At 43.0% G+C, this 19,424-nt stretch overlaps 1 protein-coding gene across 42 annotated transcripts in view; it reads right to left on the bottom strand.

The window, feature by feature from the left end:
* nrxn3a (neurexin 3a) overlaps window positions 1–19,424 on the bottom strand; it is a 2,216,268-nt gene that overhangs the window by 1,523,945 nt on the left and 672,899 nt on the right. For all 42 annotated transcript variants that reach the window (XR_012098174.1, XR_012098175.1, XR_012098176.1 and 39 more), the window contains 2 exons: window positions 18,373–18,811; window positions 11,958–12,341 (listed from right to left, as the gene is read on the bottom strand). Coding sequence is in view for 36 of the 42 variants with exons in the window: in XM_073039307.1 (XP_072895408.1) it covers window positions 11,958–12,341; window positions 18,373–18,811 (823 nt within the window). In the remaining 6 variants the exon portion in view is untranslated. The remainder of the gene's footprint in view (window positions 1–11,957; window positions 12,342–18,372; window positions 18,812–19,424) is intronic.

The raw sequence follows: 19,424 nt of genomic DNA, 5'->3' as shown, positions 1-19,424 counted from the left end.
ACGGTGGTAAATCTGTGGAATTTGTTGGTATGCGCGCCTGTGGAGGCCAAGTCATTGGGTGTATTTAAGGCAGAGATAGATAGGTTCTTGTTTAGCCAGGGCATCAAAGGGTATGGGGTGAAAGCAGGGGAGTGGGGATGACTGGAAGAATTGGATCAGCCCATGATTGAATGATGGAGCAGCCTTGATGGGCCAAATGGCCTACTTCTGCTCCTATATTTTAAGGTCTTATGGTCTTAAAACTGAGAAAAAAAAAATCAAAGACATATTATCAGAACAATTTATATTGTAATTCCATAACTGACAGACATATTAGTTGATTTGAAAAAAGATCTAGTGCTCATTACTCTCATTCAGGGCCCCAAACAGTCTGTACAGGTGAAGTGACACTTCACCTGCAAGTCTTTTGGGCTCATGTACTGTGTTCAGTGTTCCCAGTGCGGCTTCTTGTATATCGGCGAGCCCCAACGTAGATTGGGAGACCGCTTTGCCGAGCATCTATGCTCCATCCGCCAGAACAAACGTGATCTCCCAGTGGCCACCCATTTTAATTCCACTTCCCACTGCCATTCCAATATGTTCCTCTATGGTTTCCTCCACTGTCGTGATGAGGCCACACTTAGGTTGGGCGGAACAACACCTTATATTCCATTTAGGTAGCCTCCAACCTGATGGCACGAACATCGATTTCTCAAACTTCTAGTAATGCCTCCACTGCCACTTCACCATTTCCCATCCCCTTGTCCCTCTCTCATGTTATCTCTTTGTCCGTTCATCACTTCCCTCTGGTGCTCCTCCCCCGTCCCCTTTCTTCTTTCTTCCATGGCCTTCTGTCTCTTTTACCAATCAACTTCCTAGCTCTTTGCTTCATACCTCCCCCTCCGAGTTTCACTTATTGCCTGGCATTTCTCTCTCCCTCCCCCCCCCCCCCACCTTTCAAATCTACTCCTCAGCTTTTATTCTTTAGTCCTGCCGAAGGGTTTCGGCCCAAAATGCCGACTGCACTTTTTTTCCATAGATGCTGCCTGGCCCGCTGAGTTCCTCTGCCATTTTGTGTGTATTGCTCGGATTACCAGCATCTACAGATTTTCTCTTGTTATTAGAGTTGAGTTATCTCAATGTGGTGGAAATTTGAAATGTTAGTTGAGATATAGACACGTTTACATCAGAAAAGTAGCAGCATGAGTACTTACCATCTTGTGATCTACAATTTTGGAGGCAAAATGATGGAAATTAGAATACATTTATTCCAGTAACCATTTAGTTCCCCCCCCACACCTCTCTATTACCCCCATCACTGCACTGTAAACACTTTAATCCACTTTTTATAATAGTGTTTACCTTGTAAATACATTTGTGTATTTATGCACAATTTATTCCCTATCTGCACTTAAATCTCTAAATTTGGGACGGGGGGACCCAGGGTGCTCTCACTGTCAGTGGTTTGGGACGGGGGGGGGGACCCAGGGTGCTCTCACTGTCAGTGGTTTGGGACGGGGGGGGGGACCCAGGGTGCTCTCACTGTCAGTGGTTTGGGACGGGGGGGGGGGACCCAGGGTGCTCTCACTGTCAGTGGTTTGGGACGGGGGGGGGGGACCCAGGGTGCTCTCACTGTCAGTGGTTTGGGACGGGGGGGGGGGACCCAGGGTGCTCTCACTGTCAGTGGTTTGGGACGGGGGGACCCAGGGTGCTCTCACTGTCAGTGGTTTGGGACGGGGGGGGGGGGACCCAGGGTGCTCTCACTGTCAGTGGTTTGGGACGGGGGGGGGGACCCAGGATGCTCTCACTGTCAGTGGTTTGGGACGGGGGGGGGGACCCAGGGTGCTCTCACTGTCAGTGGTTTGGGACGGGGGGACCCAGGGTGCTCTCACTGTCAGTGGTTTGGGACGGGGGGACCCAGGGTGCTCTCACTGTCAGTGGTTTGGGACGGGGGGACCCAGGGTGCTCTCACTGTCAGTGGTTTGGGACGGGGGGGGGGGACCCAGGGTGCTCTCACTGTCAGTGGTTTGGGACGGGGGGGGGGGACCCAGGGTGCTCTCACTGTCAGTGGTTTGGGACGGGGGGGGGGACCCAGGGTGCTCTCACTGTCAGTGGTTTGGGACGGGGGGGGGGACCCAGGGTGCTCTCACTGTCAGTGGTTTGGGACGGGGGGGGGGACCCAGGGTGCTCTCACTGTCAGTGGTTTGGGACGGGGGGGGGGGACCCAGGGTGCTCTCACTGTCAGTGGTTTGGGACGGGGGGGGGGACCCAGGGTGCTCTCACTGTCAGTGGTTTGGGACGGGGGGACCCAGGGTGCTCTCACTGTCAGTGGTTTGGGACGGGGGGGGGACCCAGGGTGCTCTCACTGTCAGTGGTTTGGGACGGGGGGATTTCTCTTTTCATTGGCTGAATAGCCTTGTTCTGTGCTGCGGATTTCTATTACTGTACACTACTATACTGACAATGCAACAGTATTTCCTTCACTCCCGTTGGAAAGCACATCAGTGAACCTCTAAAGCAGGGGTGCACAACCTTTTTTCATGTCATGGACCCCTACCATTAACCAACATCCTTGGACCCAATCATTCAAGATACGCTTGTTATACACACTTAAACTCAGAAGTGCACACAATGTGATATGCTGAGCTCAAGTGCACATCATCCAGATTCTCAATGCTTGATGTACTGTAACAGGCTCTAGATTCTCAGACCCCCCCTGTTTCCACATTTCGTAAAAACTATTCTCATTTCCACTTTTGTGACCTTTAATTCAAAATTCACTATTTTACTTAAAAAATACTCCTTTTCCTTGAATTTTGACTTCTAATTAACTTTTCACTCCTTTTTTATAACAGCAATTTAAGAATTAATGACTCATGTTTTATTGAAAGGAAAATGCAAAGTTAATTATCATTCAAAACTAGCTTTGCAGGGCAGCTACTCTTGGGTACAATGCCAAAACATAAGAAGTGATTGCTCAAAATCATCAAAACTTACTGGAGATCATATTAAATTCTTTCAAGGTTCCAACAGATCTTCTGCTGAGAAGTTAGTCTGTGTCCTTGGATCCCACACCACCAGGTTTAGGGACAGTTATGACTCTTCAGTCATCAGGCTCCTGAACTAGTGTCGGATAACTTCACTCACCTCAACTCCGATCTGATTCCTCAGCCTACAGACTCACTTTCAAGAACCTTACAACTCATGTTTTTAGCATTATTTATTTATTTAGCTATCTATTTATTTTTGGGTGGCATGTTGGAGATACATCTCTCCTAAAGGAAGTATAAGGCACCCCACCCCTCCCCCCGGATCAGGGTCACATGAAGCCACAGGAGCAGGTGGTGGATGGTCGTATGAGCAACTGGTACATATCAATTCCTGGTTTTGCGACTACTGACGCCGGACAGACAATCTCGTACGAGTATGGATAATGGCCGGGGTCACCCATCTTGTAAAGTCACTGCCCAGAAGAAGGCAATGGCAAACCACTTCTGTCGAAAAATTTGCCAATGACAATCATGGTCATGAGACAATGATCGCCCACGTCATACAGCATGGCACATAGTGAGTGAACAAATAAACTTTCTATTTATTTATTGCATTTGCACATTGATTGTCAGTCTGTTTGTGTGTAGTTTTTCATTGATTCTGTCATACTTCTCTGTTTTACTGTGAATGCCTACTAGAAAATGAATCTCAGACACACTTTGTGTTACCATCATGCAAACCCAGTGAATTACTATGAATATATTGAATGCACAAATGAAACAGAAGCATGAATTTAATGTCTTGAGCCTGTTCTGCCATTCAATAAGATCATGGCTCATCAGAATGTTACCTCTACCCGGTGACCTTTCAACCTGACCTTATCGAGAATCTATATACAGCACCTTTGCCATAAAATAAAAATTCAAAGAAATTGCTCCCATCACTCTGAAGGAGAGATTTCAAAGGCTCCACCCACAGTCACCCTTCTGCCCATCTAACCCTAATGCATGCCTGACTGTTATTTATTTTATTTAGAGATACAGCCCAGTAATAAGCCTTTCTGGCCCAAAGAGCACATGCCATTCAATTACACCCATGAGACCAATTAACCTAATAACGCATACACCTTTGGAACACGAGAAGAAACCAGAGCACCTGGAGGAAATCCATGTGGTCATGGGGAGAGCAAACAAACTCTTTACAGACACCAGCAGGAATCGAACCTGGTTCGCCTACACTCTAATAGTGTTACAGTGACCACTATGCTGCCACGCCACCCCAAATCTGACTAGTCCCATCAACCACAAACTAGACCATAGCACTTCATACCCCTCCAGTCCATGCACTTATCCAGACTTCTCTTAAATGTTGTCCCCAGTCCTGGATTCTTCCACTATTAGAAACAACCTCTCAAGATTCATTCGATTTTGGTATTTGGTGCTTTGGGCCACTGGAAATTTCAAAAGATTAGGATTTGTTTTTTGTTTTAAGTTCTGAGTTCCAGTCGCAATTGGGATGATTGAGTTAAGTGATGGATCTACCATGGCCATTAATCTTTCTGCTTCAGAGTGAGATGGATATTCACTCCAGGGCCCAAGAGGCTTATTGCTAACCTCAGCTACCAAGCTGTGCAGCACAACCTTTCAAAGGGTCAGAGTTGTTTGTAATAAAGTTAAACTTCCAACAATCATTCCTTGCTCTGATTCAAGAAGCAGTCTACAGTTCTTAACGTAAACTGCAAGCAGCAATCAGCTTGATGTTAAAAAGCAATGTTTACAGAACACGGGTTGCTGGCATAGAGCAGGGTTGGCTGCTCCAGAGATGTGATTTGCAAAGTTGAGTGACCATGAGCCTTCTTGCCTCCATTAGCCAAATGCAAGACAATGGGGTTATGTCAGTGAGCACATCAAACTTGCTCGTCGGCATAGCTCATCTGTCAATGGTTGGGATATTTGTGTACTCAGGGAGTCAGCCCTTGGAGCATTAATTTTAGCTGTCTGGGACCTCTGTCCCAAAAGTTTTTAGACTGGAGGTTCCAAACCTTTTTTATGCCATTGACCAATACCATTAAGCAAGGAGTCCGTGGACACCAGGTTGGGAACCCCTGCTTCAGACCATCTGCATGAGTTACTTTGTCCCAGCAAAGTTATCTGAGAACATCACATGCTAGTAGTGTTAACTAGTAGCAAAATATTTTGAGTGTTTGAAAACATTGGGGATTTTCAAGAATGACAAGGAGCATGACAGAAAGAAGAACTACAATGCATTCCTCAACTTTAGGTTTCTGCGATTGATGACTGATTCATCTGCAAATCATTGGTATGTTCTTTTCGTTCACAAGAATCGCATCTGTGTTTCAAAATCCTTTGAAGTTTATAAATCTTCTGTAATTTTGTAAATATTTCACAGATCAGAAATCTTCCGTGTGTTAAAAACTATTTGTCCAAATTTCAACATGCATCATTAACAATAAAATAAACAGTGTTTGAACTACTTAGTTAGCTGGAGGAATCTCCTCCTTAATAGGGAAGGGGAACCCAACACTCCAATGGTGGGTGTTGACAACTGGACCTCACCACAGAGACTACACAGTGAAGTCAGCTCATCACTGAAGAGTAGGATGATACAGTATAACCTTCCTATAGTGAGGGTACTCATTGATACCTATATTAGATAGGGCCTTAGATCTTATTTTGAGTTTAGGGCTTTGCAGACAGGGAACCCAATACTACCAGAAGAGCAAGCAACCACTTTAAAATATTAGTTGAAGTTAATAAGCACAACTTGTTTGCACTTATGAAAAAAAATCTAAAATAAAAGCAGATGGAGCTTTAAATGAGAAGACAATCAGTGGCAAAAACGGAAAGAACTATGTTTCTTTATTATGATCAGGTATCGGGCAGAGGGAACAAAGGAGAAAGGTTTTCTGTGATGGATTGCCTTCACAGAGTAAAATCATCTTCACTGACATGTTGACTCATGCTCAACAATTCCTGGTGCATTTCAGCATTATAAGGAATGAACAAGATTCCCAATCAGGCATCAGCTGCATCATATAATTATCTCAGATGATTTTCGGTATACCTACCACAAGGATGGCAGTAAGATAAGTCTGAAGGTCCAGTCAGAATACAACACTCCACAAATGTCACTCAGAAAATCAACCAAAGAGTCAAAGTACATTTATTAACAAAGTATGTATGCAGTATACAACTCTGATATTCTTCTTCCTGCAGACAGCCATGAAACAAAGAAACATCATGGAACCCATTCAAAGAAAACATCAAAACATTCAAAAGAAAACAAATCATGCAAACGGCAAAAAATGAGCAAATAACATACAGAATATTAAACATCAAACTGAAGAATCCTTGAAACAGTCTAGGAATTTTCAGTGTAGTTCAGTTCACTGTGCTGTTTGCTGACTGCCAGTCTGCCCCATTCAAAATTGCGCAAAATAGCAATAAAAAAGGAATAACCAGAAACATTTGAACCAAGGGAATGTATTTGTAAATCTATGTTCACGTCTGAATCAATGCTCACATCTCTCCTCATAATGAAATGGTAACTTCTAATAATGATAACTTTTTGATTGAAATGGAGCACTCTCGCTGATCGTCGCTGATGTCACAGCATCCTCAACGTGGGCTGATTGGGCTTCTGCTTGCCTGTCCATATTCTCAAAAGCTTTCTATCCTCTGACACAGCCTCGATACAAAACATAGCCTTACAGCCCCACACTTGGAACTATGAGAGATGGATGGTGTGCCAGCTGAGCACATGGGCAGCTTTGGAGTGCTGCTGGAGCTATAATTAGAAGTGAATGTCTGCAAATCTGCATCCGATTCCGAGTCCAACTCCGGGTCTGCTGGAGGCTGAAGAATACAGCCTAACTTGGGGTTAGAGGGATGTGTATGTAGTGTGTGAGAGGCAGAAACAGGGCTTTCTTTGCTGGTGTTGTTTTGTTGCTTGTTGTGTTCTGTGCTATTCTGCTGACCATTGTGGGCATGCTGTGTTAGCACTGGAGTGCGTGGTGACTCTTGCAGGCTGCCACCAGCACACACTTGGGTGTGTTGGTTGTTAATGCAAACAACACATTTCACTCTTTGTACTCAAGGTACACGTGATAACATGAAGGTGTAAAGTATAGAGACGTATAGTAACACAGCATAGAGACAGGCCTTCAGCCCAACCAAGATGCACAACTAGGCTAGTTCCATTTGGCCTGTATCTCTCTAATCCCCTCCTAACCATGTACTTGTCCAGATGACTTCTAAATGTTCTTACTGTATCAGCCTCAGCCACACCCTCTGATAACTCATTCCATATGTCTACAACCCTCTTAGTGAAGATATCCCTCAGGACCCTTCTAAATCTCACTACTCTTTCCTCAAACCTATCTCATATTCTCAATATTTATTTATTAATCTATCTAACTTTCTATCTGCCATCTATCTATCTATTTATTATTTCATCTTCCTTTCTGCATTTGCGCAGTTTGTTGTCTTTTGCACACTGGTTGTATGCTCAGTTGGTGTGGTCTTTCATTGATACTATTATGGTTATTGGATTTATTGAATAAGAAAATGAATCTTAGGGTTGTATATGTTGACATATTTGCACTTTGATATAAATTTCTTTTAAACTTTTGAACTTTGTGCATTCAAAGTTTTAGGAACAGCTTCTTTCCCTCCACTATCAGATTTCTGAATGGGCAATGAACCAACCCATAAACATTACCTCACTATTTTTGCACACTTTTTGAATTACTTATTTAATTTAATTTTTATGTATATTTCTTATAGTCATTCATCATATTTTTCTCTATTTTACTGTTCTGTTGCTGCAAAACAACAAATTCGACATCATACGTCAGTGAAATTAAACCTGATTCTGAAGTATTATGCTTTGTACATAATGGCAAGGCAGAAGATGAATGCCCTGACTCATTTTTACAGCTTATACAGTTAAGTATTGTCAAGGTGACCTGCAGCTTGTTGATGGTGGATATTTGGCAATAGTTGTGCTGTTCATTGTCAAGTGAAGGTGATTAGGCTCTCTTATTGGAGATGGATATTGCCGAGCATTAGAGAATTGTCACTGTTATGTGCCGTTTGTCATCCAGACCCTGACTCGTGTCCAGTTCTTAGGGCATGCATGAGAGCACTGGATAATTCATTTGAATGAGTTCCAGTGGAAGCACGTCTACAAAAAATTCAGCAGAAATCTACTGTGGTACTGAGGTCTTATGCACTGTTGGAGAAGCTGCCTTTCACCTGATATTTTAAACCAATGATTCCAGAATATAGTACACGGAACATTACAGCACACTACAGACCCTCTGGCACATAATGCTGTGTCAACCTTATAACCTACTCAAACAACAATATAACACTTCCCTCCCTCATACCCCTCCAGTTTTCTATCATCCATGTGCTATCTAAGAGTCTCTTTCTAATTTAAAGATACAGAACTATAACAAATGATTCCAGCCCAATGAGTCCACACCATTCAATTATATCCATGTGACCAATTAACCTATTGACCTGCACGAGGAAACCGGAGCACCCGGAGGAAACCCACACGATCACGGGGAGAATGTGCCAACTCCTTACAGACAGCGGTGGGAATTGAACCCAGGTTGCTGGTAATGTAAAATGTTATGTGAACTACTATTCTACTGTGCCACCCATGCTAATCTACAGCATCTGCCTCTGCCACCATGATCTATGATGGCAATGGAGTGTTAGCTATAAGGTGGGAAACTACAGATGACACAAAGTATTTCCTATCTCATAGATGCCATTTTCTGCTGTCAGATTTGTTCTGATATGAACTGAACTCACTTAGCGTGTATGGTAAAGGTATACATTGCAAAGGAAGGGATTGTCATTGTAAAGACAAGACTGTGTGATGGCCATTGCACTCTTCCATGGTAAATTAGTGAGGATAAGGTTGAGTAGATGTATTTCTGATGGAATCATCAGAGAGCACAAACCCGTTCTATCGGATGTCCTTCACAAATCAGCTGGCTTGTTTCTCAGTGATGATCCAAATGACTGTTAATGACTGTTGGTGCTGGTTAACAACTACAATATCCCCCTATGTAGTGTCTTTAATGATGCAAAACATCCTAATTCATGGTGCATTATCAATTGAAATGGAACATCCTGTATTTCGGAAGACGTTACCACAGCCAATCAAATACTGGATAAAGATTTGCACTTCTGGAAGCATCTTGCAAGGCATGTGGTACAGCAATGGAGAGATTTGGCAATGGAATGTCTTATCTTATCAATGAATAATTTGCCTTGGCATCTCTATGTTACTTCCAGTTGTCCACTAAATAGATTTACTACATTTACAGTGCTATCAAAGGTCAGACACATATAGATGCAGGTTGATGGGAGCAGGCAGCTAAAATCGTTTGGCATGAACTAGATGGGCTGAAGGGCCCATTTTTGTGCTGTACTTTTATATGATTCTAATATAGCTAGTATGGCTAAGTAGTGTAGTAATTTTATGTATTTGCCTGCATTGTTACCGCACAAAAAAAATTGTGACAAATGTGGGTGATGATAAAGCTGATTCTGATGTGGGTCTCTGTTGTGGACTGAGAGTCAGAAAGGAGGCAGAGAGAGGGGAGTCATGGCTGGGAAAAGGGGAAGGAAGAAGGGAGGAAGCGAGAGGCATTCTGTAATGATCAATAAACCAAATGTTTGGAATCAAATGACCTTGCCTGGTGTCTCAGGCCTGGGTGTGTCTGCACTCACGCAACCCCGCTGCCTTGGCACTCCTTCTCTGCCACCTGTCCCACACTCTTCCCGTAGTGCTTCACCCCAACACCTTTTGCTCCCACTAGATATGCAAACTCGCTCTCCACTCCACATTGACAAACTCATAGGTGCCCGAGCTATATATATGTGCCTAAGACTTTACATGTACTGTGCATGTGGTTATGCTCCTATCCTGGCATAGGTTAGTGAGAGGGGTATGATTTAAATGGACCTGATGGGAACTTGTCCACACAAAGGGTGGTGAGTATATGGAAAATGCTGCCAGAAGAAGTGGTTGAGGCAGGTAAATGGATAGGACAGGGTCAGAGAAATATGGCCCAGATGTTCAGATGGTCAGCATGGTCCAGATGGGCCAAAGGGCCCGTTTCTATTTTTGCTCTCTTTTTGTACTATTTACTTAATTTATATACATTTCTTACTATAATTTATTGTATAGTTTTATGTATTACACTCTAATGCTGCAATAAAACAACACATTTCACAACATACAGTATGTCAGTGGTATCAAAACCGATTCTCATTCCGTACTGTAAGACACCAACATAGGATTGAAATGCCTTTCCAATCTCTATACTAAGTCATCATATGATACTCCTAAGGTAGTTCATGGTCCTGCTAAACTCACCAATGTTACCCTTACCCATGACTATACCACAAACATTGGTGTTGCTTTTCTCTCTTTGAGGACTATTACATCCCATTGCCGTATCCTCCCTATGGGAAGTCAATGATTCTGGTGTTTCTCTTCAGGAACAACTCCACACTATCTAAGTACAGGACAAATGGAAGAGTCCGCCCATATTTCTGGAACACTCTGCTGAACTCCACACATCCATCTCCTGCCATCAATATGGCGCATGATCCCACACAGGAATCCCTGATCTCTGACTTTATCACACAGTGTTTTTGTCTCCAGTCACACACCAAAGTAGGAAAAGTTCAAACCTCTCATCAATGTAGCATCTGTGGGTTTCAGTGGTGTTCATTCAAGGACTATCATTTGGACTAGCAGAACCAACAACACCACACCCTTCATTGAAGACAGTAGTGCACAGTCCAAAAATGTAGCCTGATCACATCTGACTGTACTTAAAAGATACTTTCATACATATCCAATATAATCATGAATATAAATATTCCTTTGCATAAATATCATGATATTTTTTACTGTTACACTGGAAAATGTAAAGAACAAAAAGAAAGCTAAGCTACTTCAAAAAAGAAAACCCCTAGGAACTTCAGAATAACCAAACAAATTTAGAAGATCACAGGGACACATATGTGCCAAACACACACTTACTTTCTATGTGAAATCATATTGATCACTGCATGTACCTCGTTTATCTCTTTTTATGAACTGTTACCATTACCATATAAATGTTAATTTATTCCAAGTGTTGGAATTTTTTGCATAAAGAAGAGCTAGTGAGCACATCTATTTTATTAAACAGCCTGTACATACTGGATCATTTGGTTTAAATAACCTGTAGATTCCAACTTCTTTCAGCAATGCATGGAATCTCCTCGGCATATTGTGACAGATGAGGTGTTTTTTTAATCAAGTGCATTCTTGTGGAAATCTTTTTCCAGAGTTTTCATATTCATTAACCAAATCAGGTTGCCTAATTATATTTCCAGATAGGCCTAAACCAGGATCTTGTAAAAAGAGAGCCAATGAGTACAAATCCAACCTTTATCTCCTGATCTAAGCATGGCTGTACATTCTCAGCTGTTTCTGAAATTTGATTCCATTCACTGCTCTGCCCATAATTTTTTCTTGTTTTACCTTGGATTGCCCTTCCCATACGTCATCTTTTTTCTTTTTTGAACAATCCATTGGAACTGGTGGTGGACTATAACCTTCTGTAAAAAACAAATCTGTAACTTTCCTTATGATATTTGACGCAGAGGACAAGTAAGTGACATGACCACCTTCAATGTATAACAGTCCCAAAAGCCACAGTCCTATGAGGGACTGAGGAGCAACTCGGATCACCTTCTACATAGCATTGACTCTCCACTTTTTTTGCCAGTTAGTCAAAATCTTTAATTAAACTGAGAGATCATATCTATAAGCACCATCACCTTTCAATGGCTCTTTATCATACTAAGACAGATACTAGCACATCGTTCATGCAACAGTAAATTGCCATAAGACAGTTGTTCTTCTACAAAGTAAGTCACTCTTACCTCTTTCACATGTTCTTCCCCAGTAGCCCAAGACCGTGCAGTCACAAATGAACCTGTTCCAACCTTCTCTGCACACGGCATTGTTCTTACAAGGGTTGCTGTCACAGTGTTTACTGCTCACTCGCAAGCAAGATGGCTTGACCCCAGCGGCATTCTGTGCCTCAGCTAGCTGTCGGATGTCTTTGCTCCTGCCGTCAATAAACAAGTCCCTGATACAGCCGACGTAGCCATAGTTGAGCATGGCTGTCCAGAGTTCTGTGGGCAGGATGGAACCCATTCTGTTGTCCGGCAGTCCGCCAAGGTACATGTCTCCTTCCAGGTCGAGAATCTCACTGTCCCCACTTGCTGTGAATGGCGTGCGTCGACTATTCACCGATATAGTACCTACAAAGAGAAAATCAGACTGTTTAGCACTGCTGGCCCAACTTTTATTTACGAGTGAATTTGTCCTGCATTAGAATCTCCAGTATATTACATCAGAAGCTTCTTTGTTAAAGGGAATTCCATATTATAACCCAGTGGTGTAGCATTCAGTATAAAGAGTTGCTAACTAGGCTGGCAGGATTTGTTGCCTATACAGTTAGTTGGAGTTTAAAAGAATGAGGCAGGATCTTGTTGAAGTAATAGACATAAGATGTGGGAGGAACTCAGTAGGCCAGGCAACATCTATGGAAATGAGTAAACCATTGATGTTTCAGGCCAAGACCTTTTATTGGGACTGGAAAAAAAGAGATGAGGTCAGAATAAGAAGGTGGGTGAGGGGAGGAAGAAGTACAAGGTGGCAGGTGATGGGTGAAAGTGGGAGATGGGGAGGAGTGAAGTAAAGAGCTGGGAAGTTGACTGATTGAAGAGATAAAGGGCTGGAGAATGGGGAATCTGATAGGAGAGGACAGAAAGCCATGGAGCAAAGGGAAGGGGGAGGAGCAGCACAGGGAGATGATGGGCAGGTAAGGAGATAAAGTGAGAAAGGGAAAAGGGGATGGGGAATGAAGGGGGGCAATTACTGGAAGTTCAAGAAATTGATGTTCATGTCATCAGGTTGGAGGCTACCCAGATGGAATATAAGGTGTTGCTCTTCCAACCTGAGTATGGCCTCATCATGACAGTTGAGGAGACCATGGTCTGACATGTTAGAATGGGAAGTGGAATCAAAATGAGTGGCCACTTAGAGATCCCACTTTTTCTGGTGGATGGACTGTAGGTGCTCGGCAAAGCGGTCTCCCAATCTATGTCGGGTCTCACTGACATACAGGGGGCCAACGTAAGGAGCACCAGATACAGTAGATGACCCCCAACAGACTCACAAGTGAAGTGTTGCCTCACCTGGAAGGACTGTTTGCAGCCCTGAGTGGGAGTGAGGGTGGAGGTGTAGCGGTCGGTATGGCACTTGTTCCGCTTGCAAGGATAAGTACCAGGAGAGAGATTTCTTTCACCAATCGATTTTCCAGCTCTTTACTTCACCCCTCTCCCCCTCCCAGTTTCACCTATTACCTGTCACCTTGAACTTCTTCCTCCCCTCCTCCCAGCTTCTAACTCTGAATTGTCATCTCTTTTTTCTGGTCCTGATGGAAGTTCTCGGCCTGAAACTTCTACTGTTTACTCTTTTCCATAGATGCTGCCTGGTCTGCTGAGCTCCTCCAGCATTTTGTGTGTGTTTCTTTGATTTCCAGCATCTGCAGATTTTCTCTTCTTTCGAAACCCATCACATGTTGAAAGGCCTAGACAGAGTGGACGTACAGAAAATGTTTCCAAAAGAGGGAGAAACTAGGAGCAGAGGACACAGCCACCGAATACAAGGACATCACTTTAGAATAGGGATAAGGAGAAATTTCTTTTGCCAGAGGGTGGTGAATCTGTGAGATCCATTGCCAGCAGACTACTGTGGAGGCCAGTTCATTGGGTACATTTAAACTGGAGTTTGATAGTTTGATCTTTAATTAGTAGAGGTGTGAAAGGTTATGGAGAGAAAACAGTAGAATGGGGTTGAGAGAAAAAATAAATCAACCATCATCGAATAGTGAAACAGGCTCGATGGACCAAATGGCCTAATTCTGTCCTTATGTCTTAGGGTCTTATGGCTAATCTTAACTGGGTCAGTAGAAAGGGAAAAGCGTGTACTTACAGTATATGGTCATGCAGTCTAGACATTCTGAACCACTTCATTGCTAATGAAGTATGTATAATTGAAATATACTCTCTTATGTGTTTGCTGAAGAAACTGCCCAAGTAATGTAGATGGATTTTTGAGGAGCCATTACATTTCTGAATATTAAATCAGTGCTATTAAAAGACTGTCATAAAATGTGTTCACTCCAAGATTATGGCTGTAGCTATTCCTGGCTCTAACCGCTGACTCAGCCACCAACACAGAAACCATCACTATTTAATATTTATCCTGAAAGCCCAGGATTTAACTCAGTGCCAGTCTGAAGACATGCCATGAAGAAAGAAAGACAGACCTGCATTTATTCCTTTCATGTTATTTCCAGTGCATCCCAAAGCACTTACAGCTAGTAACGGACAGTATTGTGAAGTCGTCATTATACTGGAGAAAAACACAGCAACTAATTTGCAGGCTGGAAGCTCTCACCATCAGCAATGTCCTAATGACCTGTTTCTGTCATAATGGCTCTTTACAATGTATTTAGATTCTCTCAGGGATTGAATTTCTACACTTTGCCCTAAACATGCAGAGAGTAGTCACTTTATTAAGGTATTTTTGTCCACAGAACTAGCACTTACTGTACATTTCTTGTTTTCCACACCATTCTCTATAAACTCCAGAGAATGTTGCATGTGAAAATCCCAGGAGATCAGCAGTTTCTGAGATACTCAAGCCACCCAGTCTGGCGCCAACTATCATTCCATAGTCAAAGCCACTTAGATCACATTTCTTCCCCATTCTCAAGTTCGGTCTGAACAACAACGGAAGATCTTGACCATGTCTGCTTGCTATTATGCATTGAGTTGCTGCCAAATGATTGACTGATTCAATATTTGCAGTAACAAGCAAGTATACAGGTGTACCTAATAAAGTGGCCACTGACTGTATGTGCAAAATTTGCTATCACTCACAATCAACTCTGCACCTAACCATTTGGGCATGAAAATATAGCAATGAGGACATAGAGTCATAGAGCTGTACAGCATAGATATAGGCCCTTCAGCCCACAATCTTTATGCTATTTAACCTAGTCAAAAAGGCATGTTTAATATTGGATGCTGCAGCTTGCATTTCTCTTGGACGTGTTAGGTGGTGAAGAACATGTCCAATGTGTCACTAGCTAACATGTAATTTATAGTCTCACCACCTTCCACCACTCCTGTTGCTATAGGGAGAATTAAGACTCTCTTAAATAGGTACATAGATGAAATAAATACACACAATGTGCGGGAGGAGCTCAGCAGGTCAGGCAGCATCAGCGGATGGGAATAAACAGTCGACGTTTTGGGCTGAGACACTTCATCAGGTCCTGACAAAGGGTCTCGGCCCAGAACATTGAACTGTTAGCCATTAACATTACCCGTTGATGGTTAAAGTCTGATAATATTACAGCCCGTGACCCAGATTCAATTCTGCCACTGTCTGTAAAGAGTATGTACGTTCCCCCTGTGACCATATGGGTTTCCTCCGGGTGCTCTGGTTTCTTCGCACATAAAAAGACATACGGGTTAGTAGGTTAATTGATCACATGAGCGGAATTGACCCAGAGAGCTATGTTGGCTGGAGTCAGGGCTTTATGCTTTGGCTCTTGGTAGGGTCGCCCATGCCAAACAGGTCAAAAGGTAGAGACCAGACTACTGGTCCTCTAGGTTTGTGTGTTCAGCTCAGGGTTAACAACCCTGACTGGTAAAACAAAACTGTTACAGAAACAACAATGAAGAACCCTTCTACATCTGAGTGTGACGGTATTCCTGAGTCTCCACCTGGGACTTGCATGACTGACAGCAGTGAAAACCGAGCTATCGGTACTTTGAAGGAAGTTTTGAAGACAGGCAGAGATGGAGCACCATCATTGCTACCCTAAACACTAGCAGTGCAGCGGGCAGTAGCTTGAGTGTAATTGGACAGCACATGATTGTTGGGCCTGACACTGTGCTATATGTCTAAATAAAAATGATTACAAAATAAAATAACAGTTGATAAAGTGAAACAGATTGGGCATTTCTCTTTATAAGCAGCTGCATGAATGCAAGTTGCTGCGGTTGTCCTCGGGGGGTCATTAGTCCAGGAGCTGCTGCCCAAGGCGTCTCGGAGCTCTGCTGCAGTACACCTTGGGCTAATAGACATTGCAGCCACGCTGTGCTGAAGGGTGGAGAAATTGAATTGATGGATAGGCTGTCCATCAAGTGGAGTGCTTGACACTGAATAGTGACGAGCTGTTGAGAGTACTGCTGTAGCTGAACTCATCAAGGTATGAAATGCTTCTGAAGCACAAGGCATGAAATGAGTTTGCCTAGTCTCAACTCATTAGATAGTGGAGAAACGACCTTAAGCACAAAACTGCCACTAATTCAGCAGTAATTAGCAATCTTGTTCTACTGGCTGGAGAACGTGGACGTGTGAAATGGAAAAAGTCACATGTCTGCAATAGACCATGGCACAGGGTGGCCACCCATACCTCCCTCTGATGGGACCTGACAGCTTGGAATTGGGGGGCTGCTCAGAGGGGGATCAGGAGCAAAACTGGCCCTTTATTAAAAAACCAGCCCATAGCATTTCATTTCAAAGATCAACACAAATGAAAAAATGAATTGAAGTCAAGAAAAAGGAAAACAAACCAATGGAGGAACTCAACATCTCTGGAGGGGAAATGGACAGATGACATCTTGGGTGCAGACGCATCTGGACTGAGAGTAGAGGAGAGATACTCACTCTACTCCCCTATCTCCTATTGAGAAGTTTTCTCCACTCTACTCTTTTAGCTCTGATGAAGGGTCTCAATGTCAAATTTTGACTGTCCGTTTCCCTCCACAGTTAATGCCCGGATGTCAGAGATCCAAGGTCGATGAGTCTGGGTCTGAGGTCTGGAGATGGGGGCCCAAGGTCGACATGACTGGAGGTCAGGGTGTTCCAAACTGGTGGAGGGTAATAAGGGATTTGTTTTGCTGTTGTTATGTCTGCTTTGTATGTTTAGCTGAGTTTGTTGTTCTGCTAAACATTGTGGGCAGTTGGGATTGGAAGTGTGGTGACATTTATGGGCTTCCCTCAGCACATCCTGAGACTGTTTGGGTTGTAACTGACACATTTCTCTGTAAGCTTTGATACATGTGACTAATAAATCTAATCATGAATCTTGCTTAACCTGTAGATTTCTGTGTATACATATATATATATACATATGGAAAATATATATATATTTTTTTGCTCCAGAGTCCAGTAACTTCACTCACTTGTGTTTCTTGAATTGAGATGGCATTTATATTCCCAGTCCTTCAAAACCTCATTGACTCCACCCAGATGGCTGCTTACTAACTTGGCATTGTCACAGCAACTGCTACACCCTTCCACCTCCAGCCTAAGAGTTCACAGGGTCACGGAACCATTAGAACATAAGACACAGGAGCAGAATTAAGCCATTCAGCCCATCAACCCTTCTAAACCATTCAATCATGGTTTATTGAATTTTCCTTACAATCCCATTCTCTTGCCTTTTCTCTGTAACCTTTGGCACCCTTACTAATTAAGAACCGATCAATTTCTGCTTCAAATACACCCAATTACCTGGTCTCCAAACCATCTATGGCCATGAATCTCCACAGATTCACCACCCTCTGGCGAAAGAAATTTCTCCTCACCTCTATTCGAAAGGGATGTCCTTGAATTCTGATATTGTTCCCTTTTGTCCCAGACTCCCCCACTACTGGAAGTGCCCTCTCCACATCCACTAGATCCTTCAGTACTCAATAAGTTTTAATGGGATTCCCCCATTATTTTTCTAGACTTCAGTGAGCATAGGCCCAGAGCCATCAAATGCAGCTCATACATTAACCCCTTTATCCTCAGGATCACTCTCATGAAATTTCATCCCTGGAATCAAGCTCTTCTGGACCCTCTCCAAAGCCAGCACATCCTTTCTTAGACATGTGGCCCTAAGCTGCTCAGAATAAAAAGTCTGGCATCTATTGCTATTGCTACGGGTTCTATGGTTTGGCTGGAGACAACAGCACTCACATTCCAAGAAAGTGCTGACAAGAAAACCAATTTTGACATCATTCAATAATGCAAGAGTAAACAAAAATTCTATTCCAACTTTAAGCCAAAAGCTGTGTATTTATCAGAGAGCATTCATTATTAATCCTCTGGAAAAGCCTACTGTCGGCACAGTTGCTTCTTCTGGCTCTTTGAAAGGAATTTTGTTTTCACTTTCAGCATAGTTCTCAATCTGTGCCAACACTGTGTTATCTCTCTCACCTGATCTCCCATCTCGTTGGATGTCCACGTGATACCATTCCCCGTCATTCACCTTCCTGGTAGTTGATTTAATTTTTATCGCACCAGATCCCATGTCCAGGAGCAAGAACAGGTTCCCATCAAGGAGTTCAACGGCAAAGAAGTCCACTTTGGTTTTCTTTGGGCTCCTCATGTCTTTCCGTTCCTGGGGCTTCCCATGCGTGAACAAAATGAGGCCATTGGGCTCCGACGTACGAAAGTCAAAAGAAATTGAACCCATTTTCTTGGTGTTCCATTTCGGCAAGCTAATGTATGCTTCCGGCGTCTCAAACGATATGGGGTCCAGGGTGGCGACATTTTCACACTTGAATACAACATCGCCGTGGATCTTCATTTTTGGATCCTTAATTCTTGCCAGGCGTGACAGCTCTAGTCTGATGTCATTGTTTTTATAAACAACCTGCCAATCACAAAAAATACAACACAAAATCATATTCAGTATGGGTATAGTTATTTGTGCAGGCCAATGCACTGAAGAGAAATTAGGTTTTTCACTGGAAACTGACATCATAACAAGGACACATATTTTAAATTATAATGGAAATAAATAGTCTGTGTCAGCAGGCTTAATCTGTAGTCAAATATTCATCTCGAACTAAGGTGTAGGGAGTGAAATTTGCATCAAATAAATCACTTCCCTTCACCTCACAATTTTTCCGCTCAGACAGATGGATTTACGATTTGATTCCCTTCATTATTTGCATAAAGAGCATCTCTGTGATTGAGCCATTGAGAAGGCTCACAATGGAAGCACATCAAAACCAGAATTACACAGAAGGTCATTTGCTTCATCAAGCTGACATCTGCTGCTTCTAAAAGTTAGTTTGGTTAGGCTCCCAAATTTCCCTGCCATACTACCATTGTTCTTCCAATTCCTCACTGACTCAGTAACTACATGAACAGGAAGGTTATGGAGGGCTCGATGGGACTCGAAGAGTATTCGGAGCTCAATGAAGTGCATCAATGGGACTCAGCAGAAAAACAGTTTGACATAAACTAGAGTGGCCAAAGGG

The sequence above is a fragment of the Hemitrygon akajei genome, chromosome 3, assembly GCF_048418815.1.
Source record: "Hemitrygon akajei chromosome 3, sHemAka1.3, whole genome shotgun sequence".
NCBI lineage: Eukaryota > Metazoa > Chordata > Chondrichthyes > Myliobatiformes > Dasyatidae > Hemitrygon > Hemitrygon akajei.
Note: the sequence above shows the minus strand (reverse complement) of the source record. Positions and strands in the feature narration are given on the sequence as shown.